We start from the raw sequence: 26799 nt of genomic DNA on the forward strand, positions 1-26799 counted from the left end.
GCAAAAAAAACTGTACACAACGTACTCATGTAAACAAAGAAATCTAAACAAACAGAGATAGAAAAAAAAAATCAATAAAGTGTACAAGTAAGATTCCTGAGTTTGTCATTGAGGAGTCTGATGGTGGAGTGGTAGCAGCTATTCCTGAACCTGGTGGTGTAAATCTTGTAGCATCTACACATCTTTTCTGATGGTAACAGCGAGAACAGAGCGTGTGCTGTGGTTCCTGAATGATTGATGCTACTCTCCGAAGCAGCGTTCCTTGTAAATGTTCTCGACGGTGGGGAGGGTTTTGTCTGTGCTGTCCTGGCCTGTGTCCACTACCTTTATGCTCAAGGGTATTGGTCTCCCCATACCAGACCACAATGTAACTGGTCAGCCCACTTTCCACCACACATCTGTAGAAATTTGCTGGGGTTTCAGATGTCATACCAAACCTTCTCAAACTCCTGAGGAAGTAAAGGCACTGATGTACTTTCTTCATGATGCCATTAGTGTGTTGATTCTTTTTGCCTTGTTAAGGGAGGTAATGGATCACAAACTCTTTTTCAATCTATCTTTCTTCTCCTTGGGTACTTCCTCAGAATCGAGGATTACTTGCTCTATTCTCGCTCTGGCAAGTGAAGGATGTACGTGTGTGGATTCTTTTTAGTGCAAAATTACTGCTGCATGCCAACTACCAAAGGGTGAGGTACTGGTCCAATTCAGCTGGAGACCTTTCCCTACTGCACATATATAAATGGACACACAAACATAAGCATGCAAGAGAGAGGTGCTAAACACTTAGAGACGGCCTGACCATACACACAAATAGACATATACACATTTTCTTATCCACATCCTTCTCCTTAGTAATCACCTTTCACATTCTCCATTCTGATATCCTTCCCCCTTTCTCATGTCCTGCTTTTAAGTTCTCCTTCCACACCACCATGTTCCAACACATATCGTATATACTAATGTATTAGTCAAGTTTTTTGGACCAATTTGTTGGCGTAAATTTGAGGGATGGGGGTGGGGGGTGTCAACTTTTACATGGATCATACTTTTGACTGCAGTAAGTACCTGTATCATTCAAAGCTTCGGGAGCTCGGATGGGCAGGAGGCCAGGGGAGAGTCTGTGGCTGGGGTGTCGGGAGCTCTGGTGGGGTGAGGGTCCATAGTTTGGTGTCGGGAGCTCGGATGGGCAGGCTGGCAGGGCAGGGATCCACTGTTAAGGTGTTGGGAGCTCCGGTAGGTGGGTGGCCGAGGTGAGGGTTCATGGTCTGGGCGCTGAGAGCTCGAATGGGCAGGCGGCCCGGGTGAGGGTTCATAGTTTAGGGTGTTGGGACGTCAGATGGGCAGGCAGCTGGGGCGTGAGTTCACGGTCGGGGCATCAGGAGCTCAGATGGGCAGCCAATCAGGGCCAAAAATAGGCAGGGTTGACCTTTACAAGGGTCACGTGGAAAACAAGCTATTTTTGAGCCAAAAAAGGGGGAAAATCAATTATTACACAGAATTGATTATTACACAAGTATATACAGCATGCTTGTGACCTCTTCCAGAAAACAGTGAATTTTCAGTCACTGCTGCCCAGTGTCTGCAGATTACAATCTGCCAATGCTCTACAATTAGGATGGTGTGATACCTTTGCTGGAGGTGGAGTCATCCTGCAGGAGTTCATCACTTGACCACAAGTAGCACTCAGTGAGTAAAATGACTCTAAGGTGAACATATACAAAATACATTATTTTCCTCAGGTATTGAATGCAACTCCTCTTCATTAGACTACTTTTAGACTACTTACATGTGTTATAACGCAGAACAATAGCATTGCTTTTCGCTGTGTCGTTGTACAGAGCTGAGAGCGATACTTGATATTCTGTGTTTTTGGCCAATCCCTCTAAAACTGCTCTGTTAATGTTTCCTCTGACATCCAGCTGTTAGCAAAACAAGACAGAAACTTAAAACTTGCTTCTCAGCACTTGAAGAAAACCAATTTTCTACTTTTATTCACATTTCATGCATCTCCTTTTAATGAAACCTGATTTACACATTTTACTCCTAATAGCGATTAGTAAAATATAGTAATAGAAATTAAAATTGATTAATCCCAAAACCATGGATGTATCTTTCCTAATTTAGAACGGCGCAGGATAGTGATGGATGTGTTAGATGAATGCAACTAATGTCACATCAATAAATATATCTATTTGCTATGTGTCCATTGGCTCCTCCACAAGTACGTGATTGTTGTACCTTTGGATGGTCTTTCCACTGGATTAATTCAAATTTCAAACCCCTGATGCTGTGATTCAACCAAATAAAGGAAAACAAAAAGAAACAAGATGAAAAAAAATGCAAAAACTGAAAAAAACCCTGAGAGGTAATTAATTTTGTGTCAAGAAAAAGAACAATTCTTGTAGAAATTCTTAGCAGTTAGTATGAGACTGGGATTGTGAATTTTTAAAAATCATTATGGTGTAATACATAATTATTGCTGTGGAAACTAACGGTTGGTTTTTTAGTGCTAATGAAGGACAGACTTCCAAGATAACAGGTGCGGGGGAAGGCCAATGGCCCTTCAAGCCTGCCCCACAATTCAGTATGATCATGGCCGATCTTCTCAGTGCCTCATCTACTCTTCGGTACCATTTCTACATAGTTCTCAATTCCCCAATATGGAAGTGCAGTTTATATCTCAATGCTAAAGCTTTTGCTTTTAATATTTAGAGACAAACAAGATGGCTGACAAGCCTTTAGTGAGTCATAAGATGGCTGAAAACAGTTAGCTGCAAATATGACTGTGAAAAAATGGCACCCAATGTGCTTTACAAGGACAGATAAGAAGATGGCTTCCATAAGCGCAATTAGAGGATGAAATAAAGCTAGCATAAACATCATTCATTTTGTATTTTTCAAGGCAATGCGAGACCATAAAAAATTCTATTTTGCTTGTGATAGATAAACACCAAAAATCAAGATGTCTGGGCAGGGAAATTAATGTTTTTTTTTCCCACCCACACCAACATTTCAAAATATATCTACCGCCTCCTTAAATATGACCTCTGATCTAGACTCTGGGATAGGGAATTCTAAAAATTGACAACTCTCTGCCAAAAATAAATTCCCACCCACCTCTGTGTTAAATTATCACCCTTATCTTATAATTATGTTCCCTTGTCATTATTCCCCCATGAGTGGAAACGTCTCAACAAGTCATTTTAGAATGTTAAATGTTTCAATCAGTTCATCTCTCTTTCCTGTCAACTCCAAAGTTTTCAGGTTTATCTTTCATCGGGGCTAACGCCCCGTCTTGCCAGGAAGCAGCTGTCAAACCTTTCCTCATAAAAGAACCCAATTGTTTTGAAATGTGTCAGACTTGAAACGTTAACTCTGTGTCACTTTTCAAAAATTATCTGCTGAGGTTTTCCAGAATTTTCTGGGTTTTTTTAAATTTCAAATTTCCAGCATCAGCCATTTTTTTTTTTAATTTTCAATTTGAAATCACCCAAATTCTTTGTCATATTGAAAAAGCACAGCTGCCCCTCTCAATGTACCATCAGATTGCCACTTGCCTCTTCTACCCTGCACCTACTCAGGAGGAAGGTGGTCACTCTATGTTATCACTTTAATTAAACATGCAGAACAAATTAATTGGCTAAAAGTATATCACAGACCTCGTACAATTTTCCTCCACTTAGGGGAATCCATTTTATTTTGTACAGAGCGACATCACTGGCTGCGTGTTTCCACTTAATTGTTAAACTGGTGTCTGAAAATTCAGTGACTTTCAGATTTGAGGGAGGTGGAACCCTAACTAAGAATAGAAACATACATAATAATATCATTATTCAAATAAAATTCGCTATTTCTAAAGCAACAGTACAAGAGACTGAGCAATGAATGGTTGGTATGAAATACCCACCTGTTTCTGCAGTGATGGTAACAGACTCAGAGCTCATATTGTCATAAATGGAAAGTACAGAAATCAGATACTTTGTCAATGAGGTCAGGCTTTTCAATAATACACTGGTAATGTTTCCACCGACTTCAATCTGGAATCATAAACAGGCATAAAAATTCTACATAAAAAGCATTTGAATTTATCCAGTGAGCAATTGAGAACTATGAAATATAGATTTGGGGAAATTTAATTGTAGATGATTATGAGGGTGATGTATGAGCTGTTTAGGAAAAGATACATTTCCCTTAGCACCGAGTCGTCAACGAGAATACATACACTGAGGATAACTGGTGTAAGCTTAGAGGGAAGTTGATATTGCTTGGAAGATGTGACCAAGATTGAGCATTTTCTTTTCCTCTGCACCACCCAAGACTCATGACGAATAAGAAACTTGGGCCTCAGCTGTTGAGCTTTAGTTTCTTTAAAATGACTACAGGTCTTTGGCACCACCAAATCATCTTTTAATCTCACCTGCTTGGGATCATTGCCATTGACGGACACATATATGATCCGATGACCACTCACTTTCCTTGAAGCTCTCTCCCAATTTATTTGAACACTACTGTGATGGAGTTGAGTGAGATGTAGGTTCTTTGGAGGGTCCAGTGATACTATAAATAAATAACATTAAAATTTCAGAAGTATGGAAAATCCACTGTCATTGTGAATTTAGACAGTTGTTCCATGTTTATAGCCAAGGACCTGAATTTTGGCATTGTCTGCTCATCCAAGTCTTGCTCTGTGCAAACTCCCAATGACATTTCCATTACCTCGATCACACTCTTGAGAACTCCCAACCAAATCTCCGTCTCTCTCCTCTTTGGGGACCATCCATAAAAGTTATTGAGACAGTAGATTCTCCAAGACATCTTATTGGAAGTAAAAGGTACACCTTTCCATCACTCTGCTCTGTGTTGCATATTCCTTAGTACTGGTCTCTCCCCATTTGGCTTCTTCAACATTTTCTCCTTTTGCTGAATATTTCATTACCTTCAACTCTATTTTTGTCAGTCTTCTTCTACACTGTTATCAGTCCTCATCTCCTCTTTATTTCCATTCATATTGCATTATATGATTGAACGAGCCTTGGGCTAGGATGTGCTTGTGCAAACCTACTGCCCAGATTTGCCTTGCTGGCCCCTCAGCCACGCTAACCTATTGCAAAGGTTCAAAGATGAGAAGGTTCAAAGGTTCCTTCCATTGTCAAGTAATAATACATTAAAAATGTAACCTACATGGTCTACCTCAACTTTTGCCTACTGTGAGGCAAATAAAGAGTTGCCATAAGCATTTCCCGGTTTCCCTATCAATAGGGGAAAGAGAAGCAAAAGAGAGTCCCTTCAGAGTAGCTGAGTGTCTGTCGATTCACCTCCATCGCTCCCAAAGCCTTTGCAGCAGCATAAACTTTAATCCATTGCCAATCTGAGCTCCAGTCCCAAACCTTTGATACAATCAGGAAGCCTTCAGTTTCCGAGTCCCCTTCGGGAGCTCTTCCTGCCCTCAGCGCCCTCTCCAATCCCTGTTCTGATACTCGGTTCCCATGAGCCAGCCTTCAGCAGTTTGCAGCCTGTGTGAGTCCTTTGACCACAAGTCACCAAAGGCCTGCAACCAATGTGGGTCCTTCAGCCACTGAGCCCCTCACTGGCCTGCTCCCATGGTCAGCATTCAGTAGGGCCATCTCGTATGCTTCCCCTCAAGGAGGGTTCTCCACATGACTGGTGACCTGCACCAGTTCGCTGCTCCTTGAAGACTGCAACCCCTCATGGCATGCTGCCGAGTAACTCCCAATGATGTCAGGGCCATGGCTCCATCCATATCCCATAAATGGAGCAGGTCTAAGTGGCAAACCCACTTCCAAACTTTGCATAGTATCGCTCCAAACCCAACCAACCCTGATAGCTTTTGTTGCCTTATAATCAGAGATATTTAAAAGGCCATTCAAATAATGAACAAAGCTCTATTTTAAAATAATGCATTTATTTTAGATATACACATATTAAACTATTATTAACTAATTAAAACTTTCATTTGCAAAGAAATAAAGTAAATTTGAAGGTTAGTGATCTCATTGAAATGATGCACCAATAATAGATAACTGAAACAGAAAGGGACAAACATGAAGTGTATCCAATCCATTGGGTTGACAAGTAATGGGATGTACCTGGACTCAGCAGTGAGTTCAAGGGGTAGAGCAGGAAACCACATACACTGTCATCATGCCTCCAGCCCTATTTTGGGCACAACAGTTAGGCAACAGTTCTGTACAGAACTGCTCGCTGGAGCTCAGCATATTCTGACCAGCTGTGTGCATACTTTATAAAATATGCCATTGGTCAGAAAATCATCAATACACTTATCTGAAATGAAATATTGCAGTGTATCCAAGACTACGCTCAGGAGGGTGAGACATTTCCAGCCAAAGGTTAATGGAGCATAATGACTTAAGGCCCAAGTTGTTCAATTCAATGGTTACACTTGTTAGGAAATTAATGTTGAAAATTTCCAGTGATGAATTATGACACCATATTTCTCATCTCAAGAAAATCTAGCAACATCATCATTTATGGGTAGACCTGCTGACAGAATAAATACTAGCAAAACATCATAAAACCATATACTGAAACAGGCCATGTTGGCCTTTCGAGTCCGCACCGCATCGATTTCATTGCTTTCATTATGCACCATTTTAAGCGGAGTTCCACCATTTAGCGAATGAAATAATATTAATTGGCTATAAATAGTGAGAGAACTATTCTTAAAAAGAGCAAGGATGCTTAGTTCATCCCAATAACAATTTTGACTGAGATTGATTTTATAAATCTGAACGATGTACTACACATGATAATTTTATGGCAAAATATATCACTGTTATTTCCTGTCATGTTCTGGTTTGTCTGCTTTTCAGAAAAACAGTTTTCTAAGTTGATTCTACAATCAATAATCCCATCTGATCTCCTGCTCACTGCAAACGCAACTTCGTCAGTGGGCACTCTGCAGAGAAGAGTCTCTCACAACTTGGTTCCTGATGAACTGGATAAGAAGAATGCATTAAGTTGAAGAAAAGGAACAGCTGACTCGTCAGAAAAGTATAAGGGCGAGGAGAACCTGCCAGTGGTGCGGTAGCTCTTCCTAGATAAGAGGCACTTTGAAATGGATCATATCAGGAATATTTGGGAAGAGGATTTTTACAGTCACTTGACCCCACCATTCATCACCTGTCTTCTATCCCATATCTTCCCATCCCATTCTCTAACCACAAGCCTGCCACTGACTGCCTCAAACCACCAAATACAACATTTTTAAAAAGTCAAGGGCAGTGGTGCTCAACCTTTTTCCTTTCCAATCACATACCACTTTAAGTATTCCCTATGCCATAGGTTCTCTGTCATTAGTAAGGGATTGCTCAAGGTGGGATGTGGGTGGAAAGAAAAAGGTTGAAAACCACTGTTTTAATCCTACCTCATTGACTCGTTATGTGCAGGGTTTCAGAACTCCAAAGGAAATGGGCCAATGACAATTTAACTCAAGCAAAATATTTCAGTAACAATTGGGTCGAGAGCAGTGATTCTCAACTTCCCTTTCCACCCACATACCACCACTGTCCTGTGGAACTTGAATTTCTTTAATTGAAATATTTATCTAACTTAAAAATTACAGCATTAGAAATTACACTCATGACAACCCATCTTGTTCAGTAATGTCATTGGATGGGGGGGGCGTGGCAAAGGGGGGCATGGCAAGATGGCGTAAGGAACAGCCCTCTCCTGATTCTGACTTATTGTTTTGTCTTTAAGTGCCCGTTAAAACTCTTTAAAAAGTAATGTCATTGGATGGAAGGAAATGTAGCACCCTTGACTGTTTGATTCCAGACTCAAAGCAACCTGGTAAATTCTTAATTTCCCTCATCATAAAACTCAATTCAAGGATGGGCATTAAATGTTGACCTCAATCCAAGGTTGTAAATGAACAAAAATGACATCTTTAAAAAAATTTGAGAATATGCAAAAACAAAGATGTGTGCAATGTCATGACAATTGGAAATACAGACTTGATTAGAAACATAGGCTTGATGAGACTCACATGTTCTTTGCTGAGCTGTTACTGGTTCACTTGTTTCATCTCCATATAGAGCATATGCTGTTACAATATACTCTGCATGTGGTGAGAGATCTTCTATTTCAATATCTGTGTACTGAGCATCAATCTTAATCTGTTATTATAAGAATGCTGTGTAAATAGTTTAAAAGTAACTCTACACATTATTTAGCATTAAACAATTGGTCTTTCACTCATAGTCTCTGCTTAATAGTTGTTTTCAACTTTGAAAAGTATTGCTAATCATTTTGGCATGAATCAGGAATGGCAGTCAACTGAAATTTCAAGTTGGTCTACAAATGTAACTGTAGGCCATGGCTTTTCACACTTGATTTTTGTTTCAACCTAAAGCACAAAAAATATTGGATGCTGTTTTGAGTCAACTATTTTTTTAAATCAAAATGTCGTGACTTCAAGCCCTTGATGAATGAGAGATAAAATTATGCAATTCCAATGATACCAAGTACTGTGAAATAACAAGATCTTAGACTGCATGGGCAGACTTTCTTGAAGGTAATGGAAGCAGTAGATCAAGTGGTTTAGAAGTCACATAGGATTCATTCTTTTAATGGACGAGCCACAGAATATAATCAGGAAGATCACCGTAATATTAGAAAGGCCAGAGCTGGAGCTCAAATTGGGGAGTGGGGGGGGTGGAATCTGGATTTAAAGATCCAGTGGAAGAAATCAGCATTTTCAATGTGCACCAATTTGGAAATTATATTCAGGGTGCAAGTATTTCAAATTTCAGGAAGGGTCTAGTTCAACATCAGCTGAGAAACAAAGTCATGATGAAATACACATTATTAAAAAAAAATCTGTCTTCAGTTTCTGAAATAAAAATTAGGCAATTAAATTTCTGGGCAGTAATCTGAAGATCTGTTTTGACATTGAGAGGGACTGAATACAAGGATTGAGGTCTTCATGTACAAAAGCATTAAAGCATGGAACATAGCTGCAAAGACCATTTTAAGAAGCTATTTACCGCCCAACAACCTTCATCGTAACAAGATTAAAGAAGAAAAGTAGCAAATTACTTCAGTTTAAACATTGTACATGTACAAGTAAAATGGCGGCGCTTCCAGAGCCGCTGTAACAGCAGCGCTGCCGCTAGAGCGGACCTGCGGGGATCGAGGAGCTGAGGTACAGTGCTCCCATGGGGTACATCCGCCCAGTCAACTGCCGTCAGCTCCGCACGGGCTTCAAATGCTCCTTTAATTTTATTTAAAATCTTGTGACCATGGGGTATGTGCCCATGATGGCAGCACCAGCTCTGGGGGAGCGGAGGACTGATGCAGGGCACCCAGAAAAATGGGTAGACATCCCTCATATGAGGAGGAGAAGCAGAGGAGATGAGCCACGGGATGGCGACCACGGCAGTGGACCACTGAGGGGGCTCTGCGGCTGAAAGACCCACGCATGCAGCAGGTGACTCGAAGTGAGGAACCCACGGAGGCTGGGGGCTGCTGAAGATTGCTATTGGGAGACTCGTGCCATGACTAGCTTGAAACTGGCTGACAGGGGGCTAGAGATCAGAACCAGGATGCGAGGGGGTGCCAAAGGCACTCATGTAATATGACATTGTTTTATTGCAATGACAATAAATTGAATCTTAAATTCATTCAGGCAAGGTTACTTTTAGTGAACCTCCAAAACTTCAAACACTGGACTTAACTAGCATTGATTCAACAAAATTGAAGAGTTCAAGTATGAGGCCAAGTTTAAAATAGTCGGCTTGATTCATGATGAAATGAACCGATGCAATAGGACAGGTGCAGAAAAGCTACTATGGTGAAAGGGAGCATGATATCAATATTGAAAGAAGTGCGAGAATTTCCATAGCACCTCAAATAACATCCTCATTCTCACTTCATCTCAATGAAAGTATCTACTTCTATTGGTCAGGATTCTATTAGCCTAAATTTAAACTGTATTCTTTCATAAATTAATTGCAATCTTACAAAGTATCAAATTTCAGTGTTAAAGATCCAAGGTTCAAGATTCTTTTTTTTAAATACTTTAATATAAAACCACTTCGCAAGCATACCATAATATTTCAAACTTAATCCAAATACATACGGTATTTTATAAAAAAGAAAGAGTCTAAAGAAATACAAAAGAAAAGCCTCCTATGAATCCCTCCCACCAACCCCTTACAAACTAAAAAGAGAAAAAGGGGGACAAGAAAACCACAACAGGAGCACTTCACTTTCCGATACTTTTAAACATATAAATATTTATAGAGACCGATAAGAGAAAGGGAATGTCCCAGAAATTTTATTATCAACAGTTTGTATATATGGGCTCCACATTTTACAAAATATATGATACTTCTCCCTTAAATTGTAAGTAATTTACTCAAATGGAATACAACTCTGAACCTCTGCCATCTGTCCATTCCCAAATCAATATCAGACTTCCAAGTTATAGCAATATATTTTCTAGCTATTGCCAAAGCAATTTAAACAAATGTTACTTGATACATATTTAGCTTTAATCCCTCTAACATCTCCCAGTAAAAATAACACTGGATCTTGTGGGAATCTTACTCCAGTTATTCATTCTAATAAACTACCAAAAAAAAAGCCAAGAAGTTTTAATTTTGGAACACTGCCAAGTAGAATGCAAAAAAAAATCAACTTCTTGTCCAAACCTTGTCTCACATTTATTGTACTTTTCATATTCTCTCTACATATCTGAATCCATCTATGTTGATCTATTTGCTTACTTAAATCCACCTCCCATTTATTTCTTGATTTATGAACTCCTTCTTTTCAAGCCTTCTTTTGTAATAATTTATACATCTCAAATAAATTTCATTACATAAGATTCAAGATTCTTGATTTAAATTTTAAATGATACTGGTCCAATTTTATTTTTCCAGTGAGACCACTGAACTGAACTTTATCTTCCTTCTGAGTTCTGGCCAAAATTCATCCCTCAGTCAGCATCATTATAAAGTGGAATATTATCCAGTCATTATTGCATTACTATTTGTAGGACCTTGTGTGCAAAGTGGCTCCTGCATTTCATGCATGACAACAATGACTTTGTATGGCTCAAAGCAGAACACAAAATATAACCCAATGATGCAAAAGAAGAATGTGAAAGCTCTGTGATGAAAATTACCTCTTTTCCATCGTCTTCTTCACCTCTAGAAACTTGCTCATAAAGGATCATATAATGAGTGGCTTCCTCTTGAGGCTGCCATTTAATTCTCATACTGTTATGCGTGACATCAAAGATCGTAAGATTATTCAATGATGGGAAAGACACTAAAATTGAAGAATTTCAAATTAAAATCGGTTAGTCTACTTTAAGTAGAAAAATTAGTTGTTACAGCTAAACATTTAACAAATTTGTTTATTTGCTATTTATTTCACAAGCTAACCCATTTAGTTTTATTATAAGCTACTTCTGTTAAAAAGAGCTGAGAAATATTTATTGGATCAGATTCTTATTTTCAACCAAAGTACAGTGTGTCTGGACATTCCAATTTTCCAAATATTCAGTGAATCATATCCAGAGATATTCCCTAATGTAACTTTTTAAAAATTGAATTCAAATTGCATTTTGGTTGTCTGTAAATTAGTCCTTAAAAACATTTTTAATAATAAACCTTTCTAGTCTTAATTTTTGTAAGTTAAATATACTGAGTATTAGTGCAATATTCTGATGTTCTTTGGAGAAGAATCTTAAACTACATCCAATTGTCTTCCATGGCTGGTCTCCTCACTGGTAACTATTGAAGGGAGGACTCTGAAAAACCTGCACTGTAGAAACACTGTACATTTTTAAAAAAAATCATAGTCAAACAGACAGTGAATTCAGGTTGAATGAACAATCTATTTTGTGTCAAAGGAACTCCGGTTGTTAGGTCACTAAATTGTATTCAGCACTTCAACTATTTGCCAAGATATATTTCAGAACTGCATCAAATGCTGCAGAGTGTTACTGAGTTATGTGTTGTTGCTACCAAACAGAATCTTGTCAATTTATAAACAAAACCCAAAGGCTGGTAAACCATCGATTATAACAGATACAGGCACAGAGCATGTTACAGAATTCATAGAGATACTGCAAATCGAAACAAGTCAGGATTGCCATCAAGTGTAGTTTAAAATAAAAGATTGCAAGGAATGCAACAGGCAGTCTAATAAGGACTAAAATCTAATGTGTCACAGGCTAAATGAAGGGTAGCAGCTGACACTTCACCAGGAAGGATTTGAAGCTGCAGGATAATAAATTAAATCAGGAACTCTACCCAACAGAAGTGTGGGCGTAAATACCTTCAAAGGAAAGGCTGTAAGGATTCAATCAAGAAGGCAGTTTATCACCAGAAAGAAATGCTAGCCATGCCATCTGGTAAATACATATTGCAATCTACTCAATGAATAAATTAAAAGCCAATATGCTATCTGTTTATCAGAGAAGTAACCAAATGGCTTTGATAAACCCATGGCCAAACTGTGTCCTAGCAACTCTTGGCCTGTTGCAATGAGAAGCAGTTCTCAACATGAGAGTCCTAGTGACCAGTCTGATAAGACAGATCTTTTCTCTTCAAGCTTCTCCCAGTGCCTTAGCAATAGCAAAAAAAAATGTATAATGTCAACTTGGAAAATGGAAGAGAGCCTGAGTATACAGCAATGGTACATGGAAATGAATAAATGTATTCCATTGGAAAAAATAACATAATTTAAAAAATAAAATCACAATGTTTGAACAAATTTGGGCACCCTACATGGAACATATCAGAGAGAGCTTGCCTACGACCTCCATCCCCTAAAATGAGAATGAAAATGATAAGACAACAAAACGACTAGATTCAGTGTGTAATAAATAGATGATGCTTTTTTTTGTTTATTTTCCTTTGTGTGAAGATATTGTTTTATGGTTTTATTGTATATGTTGACTATTTATGGCTTTTGGAGGGGGGTGGGTAGAGGGGAGGGAGGGAAAAAGGGGGTAAAAAAGGGAGAAAAGACCAGTGTGTAAATTTAATGAGAAACATTTGTACATATTTTGGTTGAAATGGTTCATAGTGTGAAAAATTTTAAAAATATTTTTTTTAAAAAAAAGCTTCTCCCAGTGTATATATAATGACCATCACATAGGAAATAAGTTGGAGAGATGATTTTGAGATCATGATTTTATCTCAAAGCGAAGATCCTGGAGACAGAAGTGGAGTGAGGGGTGGTAAATGAACAAGGATGCAAACCAGGTGAAGGATGCTGGTTTAAAGTTAGGATGTGATGATCAGTGTTCGTAGGAATTTGAAGAATGGACATACCCGAGGAAGATGAACGGGCTGTGGCAGCAGCTCGGGAAGGATCGATCCCCATAACTAACTCCAATTTGCTCCCCAGGTTATGACTTGTGTCAGCATTCTTTCAAGCTTTCTATGCCTGGCGGAAGAATACATCTGTGACATAAAATGGATTTTGTCCACCATTTGTCACCGCTACCTACGCCAAGCCTCAGTGCACCAGCCTGTCAAATATTGAAGGTACCAGCAACAATTTTACAGCCTCCTGCTTTAACCTGAACATTGTCCTCCATGGAAAAAATCCTGAATATTAATATTTCACACCAAGGATATTGTACTGACAATTGTCTGCAGAGAAGGTCAGCAATATTTGGAAGTTTCTACCCTTTATCATAGACAAAGAATGCGTGAAAATCAGACCCTCCAGGCATTTCACTGCCAAGACGTGGATAATAAAAGCACAGATCCAGATTATTATGAAAAGGGTGTAAAGAAAACTTTATCTAAATTTACAGAGTAAATTTTCCTGCAAAGTTATTTCCTAAAGTTAGGGTGAAAAACATAAGAATGCCTTTGCATTCTCTGAAATCATGCGTCTTGTGCAGGAGGTGAGAAATCATCTTAAACATTCGACATTTGGGGGAAAGATCAAAGGGAATTAGATGCTTATGGGAAAAAGTCAGTTAAACAGAGAGAAACAGAACTAGCTTTCTTGTTGAGGAAAATAGGAAGGATGAATTCAATGATATTTATTTAATCTTTTTAAATTCTTTCTCACATTCATCGTTAACTAAAATGAAAGAACTTATTACACAATTCAGTCATTTTACTTATAATCTAAATTATATCTCAGATTGGTACCCTTTGCTACGAGGTACTTTGGTAACATACATGTTGTTTCAATTCCTCGAAGACCTTCACCAACAAAAGTTTCATAGATGGGAAAAACTGCTATTTGGTATTCAGTGAGGGAGTGCAAATTCTCCAGGACGACAGAAGAAACTGTTCCATCCACGAACACCTGTAAAATAAAAACATTGCAACCTAATATCTATGGAATAATCATTGTGTATTATTCTTCCTCATTAGCTTCTTTTGATATGGTTAACCAAAGAAAATATCAACACTGAGAAACACAAAAACTGCAGAGGCTGGAATCTTGAGCAAGCGAAGATTTGCTGGAGGAACTCGGCAGGTCAGACCATGTGTAGTAATGGTCAGTCAGTGCTTCGGGTCTGAGCCCTTTACAGTTCCTTCAATGTGAGGAGCCAAATCTTGATTCTTACCACAGTCTCCCTGCCAGTTTCACAATGCAGGCCACATTAAACCCATATCCACTCCAACACAGACATCAGCAAATCTCCATTTCCTTCTATAGTGTTTCATTTTTGTCCTGAATTCAGCCACGTGTAACTGAGAACCTTCACCCCTATTAGCCTTGCTTTTTCTAATGGTCTTCTGTGTGGACTATTGTGCATTGAGAACAGTTCAATTTTAACCTCTCTCTATTTGATCCTGTATCTAATTATTATCGCTTTTTGTTCAATTTAATTTAAACTTTAATTTTAAATTTAGACATACAGCCCAGTAACAGGCCCTTCCAGCCTATGAGCCGTGTTGCCCAAATTCCTCAATTAACCTGCAATCTCCACAGGTTCTGAAGGGTGGAAACCAGAGGAAACCCACGGAGACTCGGGGAGAGCATACAAACTCCTTACAGACAGTGCCAGATTCGAACCCCGGTCGCTGGCGCTGTAACAGCATTGCACCAAACTCTATGTTAACTGTGCTGCCCTGTTTCTTCTGCATTTGTCATTGTTATCAATGAATGCAAGTTGTTATTTTGTGTTGAAAACTTAAATTGAAATGACATTTCCCATGATCTATAAAATAACCCTGGCTGGCAGAAAGTAAAATAGAGCACGGGACTCATTCTTTTCATCTGAGCATTCAATAAAATAGCATCCGACGTGATACCTCTTCTGTTTTCGCGCCTTTGGTTGGGTAATATATAATACGGTATCTGTTCGCTTTCTTTAGGCTATGCGTCCAGCTGATTCTGAAACTCCTGGCTGTTATATCAGATGTCACCAGATTGGTTGGGGTTGGATATAAAATGGGCCCACTCTCAGGCTTGTGATCATCACCTAACAATAGAAATGAGAAACGAGATTGAAAGAAGACATTTTCTTTACTTACTCCATTGTTTTATACAAACACATTCACAAAAGTCTCACTTGCCTTTCCACTCACAGCTACGTCAAGAATTCTACGGGAGTCAAATGTAGTACCCCATTAAATATCCCATGAACATTATTGCTTTTAATGTGGCCATTACTAGATCAACAACTGGACAACTGACTGATGAGTCAAGAACATTTTATATCAAAGAGGTAAATGAGGACTTGAAGGCCACTGTTAAACCTGAACATATCCATGTTGTTCCTGTTTTTCGAGCTCACCAACCATCCTCCCTTGACTGCGATCAGAATAAACATAATGCTGAGCAGTACACAAAAATGTAAACATGTTTGTGTATTGCACTGCAATCACAGCGTCTGCAGACTTTCCGGTTAAAAACAATGCTGTGCCAAGAAGTTTGGCCATCTCCATACATCACTGCAATGTGTCTCATTAACAGCATACTGCAGTCTTGTCTGTGGATCATTGGACAATTCTATTTTCAAATGAAGCAGCTCTTTACTTGCTTCTTTGCTTTAAAAAAAAGCACAATGACATTTGAAAGACCTCATTGTAAGATCCAATGCAAATAAGGCAGCTGTACTTGATTTAAGATTGAAATTTGAATAATGAGGTCAAAGTGGGCTCCTTGTACTCAGTCCAACTTCATGCTTCTGAAAGACAGTTCATTAGACAACAGGAAAAAGCAATAAATTGCATTTTTTTAAGACAAGAAAAGAAGGTTAGATGAGTACTTTTCATTTTGGTTGCCTTTGCCATCATCTGCCCACAAAGAACCTTTGGGAGTTTATCACTGAGAGAGTCTAGAAGGCTAAAATCAAGTACATTATACACGTGGAGTTCAAGTGGATCAGATGCAATTTGTTTCAACTCAGCTTCATCAGCATTCTTTACACCTGGAACAAAACAAAGCAACACCATCAGGCAAAAGCAATTGTGTTCTTTGAATAATTTACGATGACTTTGTTAAAAACATGCCTGATTTTGTACAGTCAGTACAAAACCTCTGCACTTGTATTGGAGGAAGGAAAGGCTGTGGGATTAACACACACTGAGGATGATTGAATGGCATTGGATCCTTTTCATCCATTTAAACTGGGAGAAAGGGACTTGGCCTAATATTAAAATAAAATATATTCATTATTAATGTGGCATTCCTTCAATAGTGGATCAAATATCAGGCAGAATTATTCTTGGTAGAGCTACCATTTCACAATATTGAGGGAACTCAATGCTGTGATTTGTCCACAAGTTCAGTCAAGATTGGATAGATGTTTACCTGCTTGTCTTAAACATGAATCTCTGCAAGGATCCAATGCAAGATCTGAAGCCTGTCCTGAGCATGTTACGCCATACAGAGGTCTGTCTGGTTTTTAACATGATTAATAAGAGGAGAACATGACAGGCCTTATTGTAAGTGTGCAAACTATCCCCCCACTTTCCCTCTCTGTGAATCATCCAGTGCCTAATATTTAGGTAATCAATACCTTTTTCACCATTTCAATTAGCTATTTTCATTATTCATATTCCACAAAATTTTTAATTCTGCACATTACATTTTCTTTCCAATTATATTTCACCCAAAAATTTACTGAGATGCAGTTACAACAACATTATCTCATGTACATCGAAACATTGAAATACCACAAAGAACTTACAAAACATTCTACCTCCTTTGAACCCAGGTCTTTACAAACAGAGCTTTTCCCACAGGTGGTCCAATCTTGCCCTGAGCTCCTCCACGAGGACTTGGTGGGATGTGAGAAGTTGACCTGACAACCTCTTACTTGTTCCCCATTCCAGGATGGAATCAGAAAGATGGAAATGTCATTGCAAAGGCACCAGCATCTGCCCTGATCTTAGCCATATGATTCCCGCAGTGTGTTAAAAGAAGGCTTCAGGTGGGAAGCTGGGCAATTCAAATTTAATTTTTAATAAGTTTGTGAAAATAAAGATCATGCCATCATAAACATATTTATTCAGTTTTTCCTATCTGCCGCAGAACCTTCATGTTAAAACCCCTGTTATCAGGAATTCAAGCAACCAGCAAAAAAAAAAACCCACAGAAAATAAATAGGTAAAAAATGTTTAAAATTGCCGTGCATCGCCATTAGTTCACCAATCACACAATCTCAAGCAACAATTATTGAAGAGAGTGAAAGGGAAAGTGAAAATTGCTGAAGGTTGTACTCACCAATGGCAAAAATTTCCACACCAGCATTTTTCAGGCTTTGAGCCGAGGAGCTGACATCATCCTGCGACTTCCCATCAGTCAACAGGATCAAAAATTTTGCAGCCTCAGGTCTAGCTCCAGCTGAAGGTTTTAGAGTGTTTCTGAAAACATGGTTCAAAGCCAGAGCTGAAGAGACAGAGATTGTGAAATCTGTCACAGAAATGCCATCGCATGGTGCAGCTACAGATTTCATTGTGCTTTACATTAGAGTTAAGGGTTGTTCACAGAACAAAGTGAGATAGAACAGAAAATGCTGGAAAGGTTCGGATCAGGCGGAACTATTTGTGTTTTACACTTAATTATGATTTACACTTCCATAATTATCCTAACTTTTAATCCATAGCAAACATTTAATTTACTCCCATGTTGTAAGCAATAATATTACCTGTATACGTGTTGCCTCCCTTGTAACGTATTCTTTGAACTGCTTGTAGCACCTCATTCTTGGTAGAATGTGCATTCAAGTCCCACTCTGTCCTTGGTTCTCCACTATATTGAGTTAATCCTGTGATAAGCAGAATTTAACAGTGTTTAATTGGAAGTGAAATATTTGTTTGAAACACTTCCCTTGATATATTAAGTCAGGGTCAGACACTAAAAGGCATTTTGAAGGAACAGTGTTCTAATGCCTCATGTACCATATTCTTTCCACTCATGCTGAAACCCTTGTTCCTTTTTCTCAATTTTCTCTTCAACTTGTGAAGGATATCACAATTATGTCAAGGTATCTGGAGGCGGGCATAATTTTGTCAAATTATTTCTTTAATGTATACATTTTTTATTGTGCAAATCCAGAAGAAAGAATTGAGTTGACAAAATCACTGACCATCCCTGCCCAACAACTACAAATTATACGTTCACTCAAAGCGATGGAAGTTGCAGGCTGATGTCCTTATGCACCCATTCCAACTTTAATTCTTTCTTTCTTTTTCTTTGGCTTGGCTTCACGGACGAAGATTTATGGAGGGGTAAATGTCCACGTCAGCTGCAGGCTCGTTTGTGGCTGACAAGTCCGATGCGGGACAGGCAGACACGGTTGCAGGAGAAAATTGGTGGGTTGGGGTTGGGTGTTGGGTTTTTCCTCCTTTGTCTTTTGTCAGTGAGGTGGGCTCTGCGGTCTTCTTCCAAGGAGGTTGCTGCCCGCCAAACTGTGAGGCGCCAAGATGCACGGTTTGAGGCGAGATCAGCCCACTGGCGGTGGTCAATGTGGCAGGCACCAAGAGATTTCTTTAGGCAGTCCTTGTACTGGCCACCGTGACAGAGGTGCACCAACTTTAATACAGTTAGAGAAAAGCATTTTTTTAAATGACTGCTATCCTTGATTGTATATGCACATTAATTCTAGTAATTAACTAGATAGAAAAATTAGTCCAATGGAACCAAAGTGGATATGAAGTTTAAAGCAAGTGTTGAACCACAGTACTTACCAATTCTAATTCCATCTTCAGCAATATGAAAAGGTATAATTAAGTTCATCAAAAACTGGCGCACCAGCCGGAAGTTTACTCTCCCAATACTCCATGATCCATCAATTACAATTATAATATCCAGAGCAGCACTTGATTGACAAGTGAACTGAGAGCCTGCAACAACAGAACAATGATGTGCATTTTAAGTTGAACCTATTGCAGCAAGAAGGAGTTACGAACAAAGTTTAATGAAGGCTCTTAAAGTAGTGGGGAGACAAATGTTATCTAAATGTCTTAACCATCTTTTAGCTGACTTTGTTATTTTCTCATGTTTAAAGTGAAAAGATCAGACTTTATTGATCCAGATGTTGCTCTAAGAGCCTGTTAGCTGTTGGTAAAAAAAAAAAATTTGAGCCTCGAGATCCTGGGACTTAATTTGCCTTTACATTAGGTCTTTGCATTAGATTTGTTCAAACCTTGAGTTCTCATCAAGACAAAATTGGTGTGAATATCAGATTAGCTGAAACAAGATAAATAGGGAATATAGGTGCAAGTTGTGTGATTGATATCTGAACTGGATATGTCCCCTAGTTTTGATTTATAACAGGTACATAGATATAATGAGAAAAGGAGGAATCATTTTCGATTTTGTAATTCTGAGCACTGTGACTTGACAGACCATGGAAGGGAACAGCAGAAATTCCAAGCCAAAACATCCACCAGAACCCATGGTTTGGAGTCTGACACAATGATCCCATGCAACCACTTATCTAAGTGACCATCATAGCCCATGTTATTTGGTATAACATTTTTTAAAATTATTATCTGTGTGTCACTGACAACATCAGCATTTATTTTGCTTCACATATAAATGCTGTAAAAGTAAAACTTTAGGCTCAACTTTTTGAAAATTTGAATAAGGAATTATATGTGATAATCACATTTCCTCATTCAAATCAGGCTCAATCTTTTGGCCCGAACTTGGCTCCCAGTGTTGAAAGGAAATTTGACAACTTTGATCAATGTTGATTCATTGTCTTTGAAACATCCATTCTTCTCCATATCCACCCTTCCTCCTCAAAGTAATACTGCAGGAACTGTGTTAGGTATGTTGAAAGCCAAATAACTGAGTGATAAGATTAATGTTATTGATCTAATATTGAAATTATGCAGAAACTCCTGACCTTTTGTTGAGAATTCTTCTTTGCGTTTTTCTTGTACCATCTTCCTTTTTGTTTTAGGCTTAGTTTCTGTTGGAATTTTTCCTTGCAATGTTCTTTCATTTTCACCAGCGGTGATGCTCGATTTTCTCATTTTGTCCTCTGGCATCTTATCTGCCAATTTTCTTCGTTCTGAAATTGTCGTGGCCACCGTTAGATAAATGAAGACGTACAAATTATTCTCAACCCACTGCACTATTTACTTCTATTCCCCAAATGGGCATGTAATGCAACAGGATTAACTGGGATTGACATTATCCGCGTGTTGGCAGTGGGAAAGCCAGCATCTTGCTGAATTGTGCCACTTCATATCAGTAGGTCATCTCTGGCACTTTGAGAGGCAATTGCCAAGGTGGAAAGTTACAGAGAGGGTCTGTCAGTAATCCATAAAGTGTTGTGAGAGTAGGTCTGCAGATCTTATATTTTTTTAAAAAACTAAATGTTATTTTTCAGCTATCATTATCAATGACCACTTTCAGGATAGCTGGCTGGTCACCTTTGTGTCCATTTAAATTGCATGCAGTGTGCAGGCAATCTGTCTCTGCTGCACTTCAAGACTGTGTTGATTCCTGTGCAGATTGTAGGATTCAGTTAATATCTTAAAAACATATTCCTGCCTATAACCTTGACTGCCCCTTAGAAGAAATCATTCAGAATGAAGTGAATTTGTTGAAATGGAGCAGTAAATCTTTTACTGAGACTCTCAGTGCACAGCCTTCTATTTGAGCAGATCGTCAAAACCTCCCTCTCTACACAAACTCATAATTTGGCAGATCAAAGATTAAATGGCATCTCTCTGCCCAGTAAAATTAATCTTGTACTTTGCCCCACCTACCTTTCCGGGATTGTGTTCCATGAACTGTTCCTGTTTGAGTCAGGCCTGTTGCATTATTTGAAGGACTGCCAAAATCCAATCTTGTAGCATTCTCTCCGCTTTTACCCACGATCCCTTCTTTTGGTTTATGCTTCGGAACTTTCTTTGAATGATGCTCTTTTAGGACATTTACTGAAATGAAGAACGTAATATGGATCACAATAAGGTAGCAAACTTAAAATTAAAATAATCAGACATTGTAGACTTTATGCTTTCCCTCCTTTATAATCCAGCATTTATTATTCTAAGGATTAAAATATAGCTCAGAGTGAATGCAAATAACAAATCAATAGAGCACCATGTTGGTCTGGATGCAGAATACAACATGCAATCTGCAACATAAACACCACCACAAATTGTTGGGAACAGACTACGCATTGAAATTGCCTCCAAAGTACTAAGAAACATACATATATTGTTTATTCTTATAGGTTGCACCACATACAATAAAACACTCTCACAATAGTCCACTTATCAAAGATAATTACTTGGTTCATCAGGAGCAAAGTCTAAAACTAGTAGCTTGGATTTAACCAGCAAGATGGTGAAAAATTGAGAATTCAGAGAACATTGAAGAGAGCAACGATGCAATTGACCATTAGTAAAAAAAAAGACGTCTAAAAGGGGAATGGAGAAACTCAGATTGCAGGTAACACAGAGAGGTGACACAGACAAAAACTCCTTAATGCTACTTCAATCTAAAATATAAATGGTGGGATGGTTAGCATAGCCGTTGGCACAAAGCTGTTACAGAGCCAGTGACCGCAGTTCAAATCTGTAAGGAGTTGGTATGTTCTCCCCTTGTCTGTGAGGGTTTCATCCAAACACTCTCACCCTTCACTCTCACCCTTCCAGTTGTAGGTTAATTCGGTGGCATAGGCTTGAGGGTTGAAAGGTCCTGTTATAATGCTGTACATCTAAGTTTAAATTTAAATGAACAGATAGTTATTGAAATTCTAACCAGAGATGAACAAATTTTGGATCAACAGAATCTGATGGAATGGGCTTGTTGATAAACAATTGGATGCTGTGTTCGGGAGGAATCTACAAGATGTGAAGATATTTAGACAATGATGTATTTAGAAAACAAATTCAAGTAAAAAAGGTGGTGGAATCAAAGAAATCAGAGAAAACACAAATTAATTTATATAAAATTCAGTTGTAGCAGAAATTGACACAGAATCCAATGCTCAAGTACAAGTTATTCTGCATGAGAAAGAAAATTGAATGACTTACATGATTCATTAGTGTCAAATTCTTAATCATTAAGAATGGGGAAAAAACCCCCCAAGAATAAGAGATCAGTGTTTGATGCAGAGCTGGAAATGGAAACGAAGTGAAGGACATAAGGTCAGCAGAAAAATGACAAGCATTCTCAATACAACGGAGTTCTGGGTCCAGTTCTGATCCTAGAAAAGCAAGGGAGGTATTTAAACACTGGAACCAGTGAAGAGAAACCATGAGATCAATATGGGCACGGGCTGGAAAAACTAACTGTGAAGCTTTAAAAAACTGAGAGATCAAAAGTCATCTTCTATATAATTTTCACTGCCTTAGTGACCATTCAATAAAGATCCAGCCATTAGGTTTAATCCAGTCTGGGAACAAAATGTTGGAAAGTTTTTAAAAATGAAATTTCAATGCAAGATTTTGAACAAAAAGGTAAAGGGCATGAAACCAAAATATGCCTGATTTGTAAAATATCGAAAGTTACTTCACTATGTAAGAAAAAAGAGGGAAAGTATAAAGTCTACAATGTCTGAATACCAACTGAAAATTTCCATTAATCGGAAAACAAAGATGTAGTTTTATGAAGCCTAATAGACCCGGACATATTATGGTGGTGAGTAGAATGGTGGATGAAGAAATGCTGTCATATGTACTCTCTTCCCTTGGAAGACACAATCAACTTGAGGTGAAGTTTCTGGAACTAAAGTAAAATTACTGTCCTGATTAGCAATTAGGTTGAATAGCAAGTGAGTATACAAGTTAATAGGTGTGTCTTATAATGTTTTACAGAGAACAGCATCTGGTCATCAAATTAACAAATGGCCAAAGAGATGGAACATTAACTTTCGTGGATTGCAAGCTAGATTCTTACAAATGAACTTCCTTTTGGCGTAATGGTGCTCACGGGTTCCATTAAGCAGTAATATTTGAAGTGTGTACTCCTGAGAGGGAGAAAGTCCGACTACTGTCGCTTTTGCTATGTTGGTCTTCAGGATTATTTCCCGTTCAGAGGTACCTGAAAGAATCACAACATAAATACAAAGGTACATTCATAATGGCTTTAGAGTTTGTCATTTGTTATGAACAAAAAAAAAAATCAAGAATCCTTTATGTTGTTCTAACAGTAGCAAGAGAAAACATTTCATGCTAAGTCTTCTGAACAAAGTTGTTGCGATATGTATTCATCTTTCCATTCTGCAGTTTCCCAAAACCAAGGCACACATTTTAGCAGACAATTTAACAGATACGTTCAAGTAAAGCAGACTTGAAAAGCATACTTTGGAAAGTACTGAAATCAAATGAAAAGTTATTTGGCTTAAAGATGAGTGTACTGATAAGCCCTGCATCATTGAGATCTTGAGTTTAAATATCCCCTTTGAAAATTAATTGGTCTGCCAAAGAACTGATGTATTAATGAATTCTACACAGAAATATTAGAGTAAAAAAATAACCAGCCATCTTGGACAGCTGATCAGAGAAAGTTAGAGGTGGGGAGGAGACAGAGACGAGGGAGAGGGGGGAGAGGGTTTATTTTATGGGCTCCATCACCAGGGGGCAAGTTTCATTGCCCTGAAGTTAGATAAAATGAAATGATTCTGATGGCCACTTCCTTTTTGAACATGAATGAGGACGACAGGCTTGTAATGTTGATAACAGTAAGTGAATGGTTCATTATGTTGCTCAAAAATGTAGGTTACATTTGAGGTAGAGACAATGGGTCTTGAAGTATCTGAATTGCTACAGCAACAACTTCTATTTTGACAGACAATAACATTAGAAAAGTAATGGAAATATTCTGGATTGGTTTTGCTTCAGCATGCTAATTTTTTTTAAAGTGTTACTAATGTGTACAGACATGCACCACTACTTGGCCAAGTTGCCAAGAGAGCATTTTTAATAGTGAAGGTATGCAAACTGAATTTTTTTTCCCCTCTGCATGAAAATAGGGAACAAATTTTATCTGATCACATCCTTAAAAAGAAATGCAACATTTAGTTTGGACTTTAAAAATGAAATCTGTCTGAACTCTCCCTTTCAACAATAAAAACAGGGCAATATGGTTACCAAGCTGCCAATAAATTTATGAGACACACAGGTTTAAAACATGGAATACGGAACTTTGCAACATTTTTACATATTTCTACAACAAATGATGGAAGGTGGCACAGAGGACACACAAAAGCTCTTTTATTATTGCTGAGGTGCTGTAGGTGGGATGTTGAAGATGGATGGGTATATGGCAGGGATGAACTATATCCCATTATAGAGCTTGACCACCCCTTTCTATCAGCCTGAACTTCAAATAACTCTGGACCTTTACTTGGTATTTTCTTTCAGTAATTATTTGGGTTTTTTTTTAAAGATCTGAGCATCACTGGCAAGGCCACGGTGTATCGCCCCTCTAATTGCCCTTCAGACAGTGGTGTTGAGCCACCTCCAGCCTGCTGCAATCCTTCTGATGAAGAAACTCTCACGGGTTCAATTGGGTAGTGAGTTGCAGGATTTAGACACAGTCGCTCCTTTTACACAGAGCTTGAAAGCTGGGTTTTATCCACCTTTTGAGCTCTGTGCATATAAAAACAAAAATCAAGGGCAGATTTTGAGGGGGGCGGTCTAGCCTTACCCATCTTCGATCCACCAAGGTAGGTACTCTCAGTGGTGGAGCATATTGTTGCGGGGCTTATCTAAAACGATCGATCTGTATTTCCAGGTTGAAACAGCAAGGGAAGATGACGTTGCAATGTTGGGTCCAGAAAAGGTTCATAGTCAGTAGCGAGTAGAGCAGTGGACACTACTAGGCACATAGTATGCAAATGTCAGCACCGCCTACTTGAACCAAATTCGGTGGGTCTGACGCAAGGGTTTGCAATCACATTAACACAACAATTCATAGAAGAGCATGGGAAAACGTTACAGGAAGAAAACACACAGGTGCGCAATTTATAAAAGAGCATGGGAAAATGTTAAACGGTACCCAATTACTGTTCTTATGTCTTATGGTCTTATAAACATGGGATAAAGAGGTGTTGAATACAATTAGCCTCAGCCTGCCCTTGTAACTGCCGACTGAAGTTGGCAGGAAAAGGATATCTCATGTATTAGTTCAGATCACAATTTGACTACCTATCATATCAACATTGGAACATTTATAGAGAATTAATATGCTGGCATGCATTTGTTGGCAGATAGCTACCGTTGCTATAATGCAAAACCATTCTGTAACTTCAAATACAGCAGCCAGACAATTGTATTTTTTAGGTTTGAATGCCAGTGAAAATTAATAAAATCAACAGAAATAAAATACGCATAGTATTATAACAATTTCCCATGCTCCTTTATAAATTGTGTGGGGTGTATGCTTTATTCCGGTTAGCGTTTTCCTTAATTGTTGAGTATTAATAAAAACTATGTGTGATTGCAAACCCATGGGTCCAGACCCACCGAATCTGATTCTTTTCTCAACATCACACTGGGTGCCAACGCTGCAGTGCTACACGTCCCACCTTCAGAAAGCTGGCTTGCTGCATAAAAGGGACTCATAGATACATTTTTTTTTCAGTTCTGTGTGAACAACCAAGTCAGTTTCCAAAGACGGGTCATGAGTACAGCAATACCGTGGCTTTTCAGCGTATAAGGGGCTAATGATCAGCGGCCTGTTTCCAAATGAGGATGACATGCAACTTGGAGAGGACCTCCAGGTGCTGGTGTATCCACAAACTTCCTGCCCATATATTTTTTGATGCCAGAGGTCTCAGGTTGGGAACCTATTGTTGGAATAGCCTAGATGAGTAACTGCAATTTATTTTGCAGGTGGTGCTCACAGCAGCCACTGTGAATTGGCAGTGTAGGGAATTAATGTGTACAGTCATTGATGGAGGTACAAGGCAATTGGGCTCCTGTACCTTGAATGATGTCAGGCTTTTTGAATGTTGTTGAGACTATATTCATCCAGGCAAGTGGAAAGTATTCCTTCACATTCCTGGTATGCCAATAAAGAGTGGAGATGCTCCTGGATGTCAGGTGTAGAATCACACACTCTCAGATACCAGCCTTTGGTATCTGCAAAAGCCTGCTTTTGTTCTTTACTTGGCTGGTCTAGTTGAGTTTCTGGTCAACTGTGGCCAAGATGCTCATGGTGAGATCTCAGCTATGGTAACTATATGGAATGTCAATACCAACAGCTGGTTCATCAATGATCTTCCTTACATCACAAGGTCAGAAGGGAGGATTTGTGCTGGGCGCTGCTCAATGTTCAAATCCATTGAATGCTATCATCAATGCAAGGAAAAATCAGGAAAACTCATGAAAGCCTTCAGTTTACATA

General features: G+C 38.7%; 1 protein-coding gene across 4 annotated transcripts in view; it reads right to left on the bottom strand.

Moving 5' to 3' along the window:
• LOC138735658 (collagen alpha-1(XIV) chain-like) overlaps window positions 1–26799 on the bottom strand; it is a 109183-nt gene that overhangs the window by 64338 nt on the left and 18046 nt on the right. For all 4 annotated transcript variants that reach the window (XR_011339851.1, XM_069883809.1, XM_069883808.1 and 1 more), the window contains exons 4-18: window positions 23347–23490; window positions 21207–21377; window positions 20336–20503; window positions 19170–19325; window positions 18128–18247; window positions 17704–17868; window positions 16244–16405; window positions 15285–15454; window positions 14199–14328; window positions 11171–11316; window positions 8027–8156; window positions 4418–4557; window positions 3908–4037; window positions 3660–3799; window positions 1787–1919 (exon numbers count right to left, since the gene is read on the bottom strand). Coding sequence is in view for 3 of the 4 variants with exons in the window: in XM_069883809.1 (XP_069739910.1) it covers window positions 1787–1919; window positions 3660–3799; window positions 3908–4037; window positions 4418–4557; window positions 8027–8156; window positions 11171–11316; window positions 14199–14328; window positions 15285–15454; window positions 16244–16405; window positions 17704–17868; window positions 18128–18247; window positions 19170–19325; window positions 20336–20503; window positions 21207–21377; window positions 23347–23490 (2205 nt within the window). In the remaining variant the exon portion in view is untranslated. The remainder of the gene's footprint in view (window positions 1–1786; window positions 1920–3659; window positions 3800–3907; window positions 4038–4417; window positions 4558–8026; window positions 8157–11170; window positions 11317–14198; window positions 14329–15284; window positions 15455–16243; window positions 16406–17703; window positions 17869–18127; window positions 18248–19169; window positions 19326–20335; window positions 20504–21206; window positions 21378–23346; window positions 23491–26799) is intronic.

This window comes from Narcine bancroftii, chromosome 6 (assembly GCF_036971445.1).
Source record: "Narcine bancroftii isolate sNarBan1 chromosome 6, sNarBan1.hap1, whole genome shotgun sequence".
In the NCBI taxonomy this organism is placed as follows: Eukaryota; Metazoa; Chordata; class Chondrichthyes; order Torpediniformes; family Narcinidae; genus Narcine; species Narcine bancroftii.